The sequence below is a fragment of the Otolemur garnettii genome, unplaced genomic scaffold, assembly GCF_000181295.1.
Source record: "Otolemur garnettii isolate 467f Iridium unplaced genomic scaffold, OtoGar3 scaffold00050, whole genome shotgun sequence".
NCBI classification, from domain to species: domain Eukaryota; kingdom Metazoa; phylum Chordata; class Mammalia; order Primates; family Galagidae; genus Otolemur; species Otolemur garnettii.
The window spans coordinates 6,632,308-6,642,144 of record NW_003852445.1 but is presented as its reverse complement, the minus strand read 5'-3'; the positions used below and the strand labels follow the sequence as shown (position 1 = coordinate 6,642,144).

The 9,837-nt window shown below is 41.3% G+C and overlaps 1 protein-coding gene across 2 annotated transcripts in view; it reads right to left on the bottom strand.

The window, feature by feature from the left end:
• Positions 1–9,837, bottom strand: part of EIF2AK4 (eukaryotic translation initiation factor 2 alpha kinase 4) — a 110,991-nt gene that overhangs the window by 60,395 nt on the left and 40,759 nt on the right. For both annotated transcript variants that reach the window (XM_023514282.1, XM_023514283.1), the window contains exons 8-11: positions 8,960–9,117; positions 7,356–7,891; positions 2,941–3,047; positions 2,156–2,313 (exon numbers count right to left, since the gene is read on the bottom strand). In XM_023514282.1, coding sequence (XP_023370050.1) covers positions 2,156–2,313; positions 2,941–3,047; positions 7,356–7,891; positions 8,960–9,117 — 959 coding nt within the window. The remainder of the gene's footprint in view (positions 1–2,155; positions 2,314–2,940; positions 3,048–7,355; positions 7,892–8,959; positions 9,118–9,837) is intronic.

Sequence of the window (9,837 nt, the reverse complement as noted above, 5' to 3'; positions counted from 1 at the left end):
TCGAACCCGCCACCTTAGGTGTACGTGGCTGGCGCCTTAGCCGGTTGAGCTATAGGCGCCGAGCCGACAGAAGTAACTTTTATAAAATTTTGTTCACTGAAACATTCCAGTCCCAACCTTTAGGTCAACTGAGGTAACGATATATTCTAGAAAAGTAATACTTGGCCATGGTGGCGGGAAAAATTAGTTGTTTACAAAACACAAAACAGTATCATTCTCTGTTTGGCTCAGAGGTTTCAATTAGACTATTAAAACTACTCCAAAAAAAAATAAATAAAGGGATACTATAAAACTGAGTTTCAGATTATCTTTTTGTGTGTCAAAATAGTGACAAGAACACATGCTTTGGAGTGTAACAGGTGTGGGTCTGAACGTTGGTTTCATCTCTAGTAGATATGTGTAAATTTAGGCAAAGGACATTATTTTTCCTTTATTAGGAAAATGAAGATCCTATCTTGTAAGAGTGTCCTGAGATCGAAAGGTAAGGTTTCTAAGCCATCTGGCACACAACCTGAAATATGGAATGTACTCAAAAAATGACAGCCTGTGTACTTTTGCTGCCACATTAATAAGGAAGAGGACGTGGGTCGAGGTCTCAGCATCCTATGTAGAGATCTCAGCATCCTATGTCAATCTCATGTCTTGGTACACATTACACACACTGACTCACTGACCAGGGTGTGGGTCACACTGAAAACTCGCAGGAATTTGAAAAGGTGCATAAGTAGTAATGGACCCAACTGCTGATAAGTGCCAGACCACAGGGCAGAGAGCCCTGCCCTACCCGGAAATACAGAGATGAGGTGAGGGTCATGGGTTTCTCATGGGGACAGACTACTGGAAAAACTAGACAGCTTAAATTACTCAGATGTTTTTGTTACATGAGTTTACTAATCATTCTTAAGTACTTACAAGGAAATAAAGTTTGTTAATATTTAAGAATCTATACTATAAAAGTTAAAGGGCTTGACCAAAATGATATTGTGCATTAAAAGGACAGTATATGCTGCAACCATCTCTTTTTAAAGATAAACACGGTCTTTCAGATGGTAAAGATCGCTCCAGTTTCAGTTCTGTCTGAAACTGTCTGATCAGGATACCTGTCCTACTTAAGACTGTCTTTCTTTTACTGCAGAAAAACTAATTCAGAATGACATGTACCTTATGTGGACTTAATACCACATTAATCTGGGTCTCTTAAATTCAAAGTGGAATACTTAAATTATATAAAAAAAGCTGAAACCTCTTTCTATAAGGGGCAGACAATAATAAAAGTCATCCGAATAGACTTTTTCGTACTGAAGAAAGGAAGGGTCCATACTACACCTTAATAACACATTACTACCTTTCTCTCTCAATAGGAGCTAGAAAATAAAAGCCATTAGGACCATCTGGGGCTGTTTCCCAGTTTGAATTCCATCTCTGTTCTAACCTTGGAACCCTTTTCTCTATAGCAACTCTAACGGCAAATGGGAGAAAAACACAACAATTTTCTTTTTGAAGCAAAGCACACAAGGCTGTTCTTTACAGAGGTCCTGACTCCACTTGAAGTGCTGTTATCATCATGTATTTTTCATGTTAATGCTCTATAGCAAGGAAGGAAAGAGGAATAGTGCATTCCCTGTTTTGTTTTTCTTTCTTTTTTTTTTTTAATCAGTAATCAACATCTTCCAATGTTTTAGTTTTTTGTTTTTTTGAGACAGGGTCTCGCTCTCTTGCCAGGTTGCCAGGGCTAGAGCGCAGTGACATCATCATAGCTCACTACAAATCACTGGGCTCAACTGAGTCTCCTACCTCTGCCTCCCAGACAGCTGGCTACAGGTGTGTGCCACCACACTTGGCTAATTTTTCTGGTTTTTACAGAGATGGGGGTCTCACTTCTGCCCAGGCTGGTCTTGAACTCCTGATGTCAAGCGATCCTCCTGCCTTGGCCTCCCAAAGTACTAGGGTTACAGGTGTGAGTCACTGCACCTGGCCTGCTGTGTTTTAAAATGTTGCCAGTAACTTTAAATAAAGCTTGTAAGATGATCATAGTTTCCAATAGTCATACTCACGTCCCTCCTCACCCCTAAAACAGAAGTCAAGTCTGTAAGTCTTTGTGGAAATGAAACAGAGAAGGAGCTCTAAAAGGACTGAGGACAACTCTGCATCACACCTTGATGACAGCTCCAAAAGCTCCTTTGCCAAGCAGCTGCAATTCTTCAAATTCAATGAAGTATCGGGAAAACTGTCTCTGTGTCTCACTAAAGAACGCTGCGCTGGGTAGCCGGTTGCTAGGAATAACAGTCTCAACATAATCTTGTCCTCCAGAATCTGAGAAAAAATAAAGGGTGAGGAGCAAATGAGGCACTAGAAATACAGCAAGAGCTGCAAAAGTCAACAAAGACGCAAGCGCTGAAGGAGGGGCCCCAGCCAGTAGAAGGAAGAACTACCTCTTTTCTAGCGATGCTTGAGCAATGCTTTAACTCTTTCCCTTATCTTGCCCTCCTTAAAGTACACAGAAATACATAATTAGACCAAGTTTACAGGTGGGGTAACAGAAAGCAAGGGACTGAATTGTAGAGTCAGGACCCAAACTAGGTCTTCTCATCCGTCCCAGCTCTACTGGGGTTCCTTAACCTGAAGTGCAGCAGGAAAAATCTAGTTACAGGGCAGTAACGGTGACATGACAAGAAGGGTGACTAAACACTAAAAGAGGCTAAGCCAAGGACATTCTGGCAAGTAGAAACTAGAAAACTGCTGTTTTCTAGTAGGGTGGCAAAACAGTCCTGTGCACACAGCACACATCAAAAAAAAAAAAAAATGGAATTTTGTGTAGCTCTGCATAAAATAGACAAAATCAATAATCCATGCAGTCCCTTCTGGTTTTAGGTTTACATATGCTTTCAAAATAACTGAATGTCAAACAGGATATCAAAAAAAGAATGGTAACAGACTTACCTTCAGGACTTTGTTCCACTAAAGGCATTTTTGGCTGCGGATTTATAAAGCTGTGTTTCAACAATTGCTGAGGACTCCATCTTTCCTTGTCATCCAAGCAAACGCACCTCAGTGAAAGGGAAGGGGGAATCTTAGCAACACGTGAAATTACTGCTAAACCGGTTAATCAAAGACAGTTAATTATGGGTTTACTTTTTAAAATATATATCAGAGAATTTGTATTCATCATGAGCCAGATGGCACTCAGAAGTGAATCTAAATCAATAAACATTCCTGTAGGATTTATATGTTAAATGCCAGGCTGGGTGCAAGTGGGAAATCCAAAAAAAAAAAAAAAAGTGCAGTCACCAGAGGTAGGAATAGTTACCTTACTGGAACGATTTTTTAAAAGTCTAAGATAGCACAAGTAAGCTACATATTTTCACCTCCATTAACGGGATAATACTTTGTCATGCCAAACTAAGCCTTTCTGGTGACCAGTCATAAAGCAAGCTTTCCAAAAACAAGAGTCTGGCACACTGGCACACACCTGCTACTTGGGAGGCTGAAGCAGGAAGACTGCTTGAGCCCAGGAGTTGAAGGATGCAGTGTGCTATGATGGTGCTACTGCACTCACGCACTCCAGGTTGGGCAACAGAGTGAGACTCTGTCTCTAAAAAATAAAAATACAAAAATATAAAGCAAATTGGATAGCTCACTGGGGTGCACAACCTTTTGGCTTCTCTAGGACACGCTGGAAGAAGAGTTGTCTTGGGCCACACATAAAACAAAAAAGCATGCCGTGAAGGCTATGTTAACCAGTTTGATGAAAATATTTCAAATTGTATATAAAACCAGCACATTGTACCCCATGATTGTGTTAATGTACACAGCTATGATTTAATAAAAAAACAAAACAAGGGCGGTGCTTGTGGCTCAGTGAGTAGGGCACTGGCCCCATATACTGATGGTGGTGGGTTTAAACCCGGCCTCGGCCAAACTGCAACAAAAAATAGCAGGGCGTTGTGGTGGGCGCCTGTGGTCCCATCTACTCAGGAGGCTGAGGCAAGAGAATCACCTAAGCTCAAGAGCTGGAGGTTGCTGTGAGCTGTGACACCACCACACTCTATCGAGGGCGATAAAGTGAGACTCTGTCTCTAAACAAAACAAAACACAAAAACAGTAACAATAGCTGATAAGCCTCCCCCCCAAGGTCTGTACATAATTTTCCTGATATCTGTTACTATGCATAAGCATAAAAGTCTTCACATAATCCGCACGCAGCCCTCAGGTCTTGGGATGACACAGCTGCGAGGTGAAGGCTTTACATCACAGTATGAAGTAAGTTGGAAACATTTAAGGAACACTTTTTAAAGTTCTACATTTTGCCACAAACTTTCTTTTAATCCTCATCCCTTGAACCTACTAATTCACTGTTTAATGTTGTAATAAACAATTTTGTTTTGTTTTTTATTGAGTAAAAATAAGCTATGCCTTTAACCCAGGGGTTCTCAAAGTGGGGTCCCTGACCAGCACCATCATTATCACTTAAGAATTTGTTAGAAATACAAATCTACTCAACCTCTAAGCTAGTAAAGCAGCTCTGGGGGTGTGGACAGTTTTACCTGTGCTTTAACAAGCCGTCTAAGTGGTTTCAATGAAAGGTAATGTCTAAGTTAAAGTTGAAGCCTGAGTTAGTTAAGCTCTAACTTTGTAACAATGATCCAAGCAGCACCACTTGACCCTAATTATAAGCAACATACGGTATCTAAAAGAATCAACCACCATTGTGAGTTACAGACTTAAAAAATTTGCACATATAAAGTGATACCAGGCTCGGTGCCTGTGGCTCAAGTGGCTAAAGAGCAAGCCACATACACCTAAGGTGGTGCGTTCGAATCCAGCCCAGGCCCGCCAAAGAACAATGATGGCTGCAAGCAAAAAAGCAAAAAATAGCTGGGCGTTGTGGTGGGTGCCTGTGGTCCCAGCTACTTGGGAGGCTGAGGCAGGAGACTTGCTTGAGCCCAGGAGTTGGAGGTTGCTTTGAGCTGTGATGCCACAGCACTCTACCCAGGGGGATAGCTTGAGGCTCCGTCTCAAAAATAAATAAATAAATAAATAAAAATAAAGTGATATCAGCAACTATCACAAAGGATAACTTTTTTTTTTATGTCACAACACAAAAAACCAAAACAGTTATAATTTCATAGTCTAGAAAGGCAAGAAAAAAATTCCAATGAAATAATTTGCATAAGATACTCTATTTGCCCCTAAATTTAAAATTAATTTAAATTTTGAATTACATCAGTAAATCATAAATACCTTCTCCCTGCAAATATTAAAATTTTACTGATAATGAAAAAGTCTTTGACCAAACCCCATCTCTAATTCTTCCTCTTTGGAATATTGTTGGAAAAAACATCATCTTGTACGTTTTCAACTTATTTTATTCAACCATGTTTCTTGGAGATCTTTCTAAGCCAGTAGCCAAAGATTTTTTAACTTCTGTACCTACAGGTACAGATCTACCAGCTCCTGCTAATAGGATTATTTCCAATTTTTCATGTGTATAAAAATAAGTTACAATGAACATCTGAAGTGCATTATCACTCTAACTCAACTGTGACATTAATGTGATTGATGTGACAATATATGTGGATTGAAAAAATATGGAAGCCTCCCCAGACTGAATTGCCTTATTATGGGATTTTATAACCACCAAGATCTCACTTACAAAGGTAAACTTCTCTGAACCAATAATTTTGGTCACAGTTATAAGTAGCAGAGGTCCAGCTTTGAACCAAAAGGGATGAGACATAATGGAAACTTCCACAGTTCTCACTACTGGGGAGGTGATGAGAGTTAGCACTAAGTACCACTGGAGCACTTCACAGATGCTCCCTCGTTCAACCCCCACAAGCACCTCCCATGGTGGGCGGTGCTACTGCTCCTCCTCTGGGGGTGGGGTGAGGGAGGCTGGGAGGGACCTCAGGGGACAGAGTTAAGTCACTCAGCAGGTAGGGGAGAGAAGTGGGATGAAACAAAACCTTCTGTTCGCTAATACGTAAAAATATAAGGATAAAAGAAATCTTGCTGTTTTCATTCTGGTGAATGATTTTTTTCTTTTGTTAACTGAGGCTGGACAGCACAGGTTAGAAAATGATGTCCAGAAGCTCCTTAACCAAGCTCCCGCCAGGGATCCGCTCAGTGGGACAGAGGAATGCACACAATACCCTCAGGGCAATCATGCTGAAAGAACCTGGAATGGTGCTGGCTCAAAACCGATGGAGCACAGAGCTGTTTTCCTTGAGAGAATTAGTGAAGTTTTAGGTACTAAGGCTGCCATTTCACTATTAAATGTGAAAGGTATATTCTCTTAACTCTTCCAGTGCTGTTTCTACCTTTACTAAATTACTCTCCACCAGTGAGGGAGGGCAGAAAGCTGGAGAGGACACTGTGAAGACAGAAATGAGGCTTTCCAGCTGGGATTCTATCACTGGCTCTCTCATTTTAACCAACCTCGGGTCAGGGGGTGTTTACATAAATATTTTAAAAGCTTCATAACATTTAAAAGAAATCACAAAAGATTTTTACATACTCTAAGGAGAGACACCAGCGTCATGAATCAAAACAGGCCCCTTTCCACTGCTGTGTGTACACCACGCCTCCTTCTATTTGTGTAGTACACAAAACTTATTTAAACACAAGTGCAGCTACTTTCCCCTCTGGGCTGGGTAAGACAAGGAGTGAGAGGAAATACCACGTGGACCAGGCCAGCTGGCAATTGGGATAAATGGGAATAGGGAAAGAAATGGGAAGGGCAAAAGAAAATGTGCACAGTGAATGATGTGCATAAAAGCGAATGACCAGGGAAAGGTGAGAAGACAGAAGGTCAGAGAGGGAAGAAGCCCTCCGAGGCCCGCCAGCCTCTGCAGGGCGGCTGGGGGATATTATTTTCCATTTAGCATCCACCAGGGGGGTTAGTTCTGGCTTGGACTGAGAACAGGGGCAGCCGGAGCCAAAGATGTTAAGCCTAAGGAAGACCTCTGAGGAAAACTCCTCCCAAACTGGATAAAACTTGGTTCTGTCGTTAAACATGTACCTGTAATTTTCAGATACTGAAAATCCTCTGGCTGGACTAAGGAAGCATTTGCATTCTCTGCCTAGGCTGACAGAGACAGCCAATGAAGAATGGTGAAGAAGCACCACAGGCAGAGTGACTCTCCTAAAGCTGTTTGCTAAATAGGATGCAGTCTCTTTTACCCCTTCGGAACCAACAGCAATGGTCAAAAGAGAGGACTTCCATTTGGAATACCCAGGGCATTTCTTCTGTTCCTCCCTTTCAGCGGCCACATCACTTGGATGTCTGCCGTGCTCCAGTACCATCAAAAGTGCAGGAGTAAAGTGCAATCAGAGAGAATCTCAATGATACTCACTTCTTTAGAAAATCTTGAAAGTCAGCTGGTAAGTCACTAGGGATAGCCACGGGATACTCTCCACATTCATGTCCTTGGCTGAGGGACAGCAGCAGAAGACCAAGACGCCAAACATCCCCTTTCTTCCCCGTTTTATAAGGCAGGGCATTGTCACTAAAACGAACTCGGGTTTGTTCGAACACATCCTCCTTGCAGATGTCCGCGAGGCGCTTAGAAATGCTGTAGTCGGTAATCTTGATGGTGCCCTCAGCGTCCACCAAGACATTTGATGCGCTCAGGACCTTGTGCACCACCGAATTGCTGTGCAGATAGTCGAGACCCGACAAGAGCTGAGCTGCATACCTGCGAAGCTGATGCACGGGGACGGGGCCCGAATGGCTCAGGTGTGCGGCAAGAGAGACCCCACTAATGTGCTCTGCTAAAATGTCCACCACGATGGAGTCATCCTGCTCTTTGAGATTCATTGCTAAGTAGCGCACTATGTTCGGGTGGTTCAATTTCACCAGTGAGTTGAATTCTGCTTCTGCCCCTTGAATCTGACATAGAAAAAAAGAAAAGGTAATATTGGGTCAATCAGCATTAATTGGCATTTCACCTCAAAAGTGAAGTATTTGATAGAAAACAGACTTTCGAATAAGAGGAGAACAAATACGCCCTGAATTGAATCCCCCCTCACACCATAGGTCAACCTAACAGTATATAAAGATAGAAAATATTTAGATAATTCTCAGCTTCTTTAATCTCAAAACCCAGTGTGCAAATACTACAAAATTAGTTAAAAGCTTTTAAAATCATTTTAAAATCAGGTCATTTAAAATAGGTCAACCTAACAGTATATAAAGATAGAAAATATTTAGATAATTCTCAGCTTCTTTAATCTCAAAACCCAGTGTGCAAATACTACAAAATTAGTTAAAAGCTTTTAAAATCATTTTAAAATCATTTTCCACCAGGAAAAAGCAGCACTAATTTGAAAATAATCTTTTCTGAGTATTACAAAGATCACTGTTAAACTTATAAAAATATAAAGGAAAAAACTCCCACAAATTATCCCTATGGTCACTGGCTACAGATAACTTATGACTTCATCGTATTTACTTTTAGTTTTTCTTTCTATGCATTAGCACACGTTACTAAACACCACGCTTTACCTACTATTTTTGCAACCTCATTATTATGTAACACTGCAATATGCAATATTAGATGTTCTCCTTATCCTCGCTATTACAGATTAACTTTAACATCCACCAGTTCCCCCAAACTGTTTTGAAGCAATATTTCAAAGAATAGGGAAAATACAAATAATTGTAAAAATCACAATTATGAAATAGTTACGCGGCTGCTGATGCCATCATTAGGGGTGGGAAGGGAAGCTAAGAAGGCAGCTGCAGGAATTTTGACCGTTTTGTGAAAGTTCTGAACAAAGAAGTGAGGGCCTGAGAAAATGCTGATGAAGAGGTGGGGCCCCTACTGGCCTCTCCCCTCCAACAGGTCTCACACCGCTGCAGCCTGTGCCAGCCAGTCCCATGTGAGCTGTTTAGCTCTGTCCTTTCCTAAAGCTCAAGACAGGCCTTTCTGCCTAGCTAGCCACCTCAGATGCCTACCTGTTTTTTGCACTTATCAATCTTCTCTCTCTCTTGATTTGTAAGGAATGGACCCATTCTTTTCTGCCACTGAAGGACCCACTCATATAACAAGACGAAGCTGCCAGAGGTTGTTTCCAAAGCGTTGTAAATTAATTTTCCAAGCTGCTCATCGCTGCCTGCACATTAAACAGAAAATGTAATTAAATCTTACTGGCATGTTTTCTGGGGTCAGGGTAGACCCTACACATTCGTTCATTTGACCATGAATAGGTATGTGTTAACTATGAAAAATATAGTCATATTTGTATAATTCATGCTCTTTTGTAAATAGTTTTTAATATTTAACAACATATCCTGAGCCCTAAAATATTAATTTTTAAAAAAGGACATGAATCAAAAATGAGGTCTTAAAATAAGATCAAATAAACAGAACAGGCTCAGTGCCTGTAGCTCAAGCGGCTAGGGTGCCAGCCACATATACCAGAGCTGGTGGGTTTGAATCCAGCCTGGGCCCACCAAACAACAATGACAAATGCAACCAAAAAAATGACTGAGCACTGTGGTGGGTGCCTATAGTCCCAGCTACTTGGGAGGCTGAGGCAAAAGAATTGCTTAAGCCCGAAAGTATGAGGTTGCTCTGAGCTGCAACACCACAGCACTTTGCCTAGGGCGACAGCTTGAGATTCTGTCTCAAACAAACAAACAAACAAACAAATGAACAGAGCAAAGTTTTATTTTACTAGCTATTATTCACAATGTCCTGCTTTTTCCCCATAGTCCTACAATTGTCCTTACAATAAAAACATTTTTTTTTTGAGACAGAGCCTCAAGCTATCCCCCTGGGTAGAGTGCCATGGCATCATGCTCACAGCAACCTCCAACTCCTGGGCTCAAGC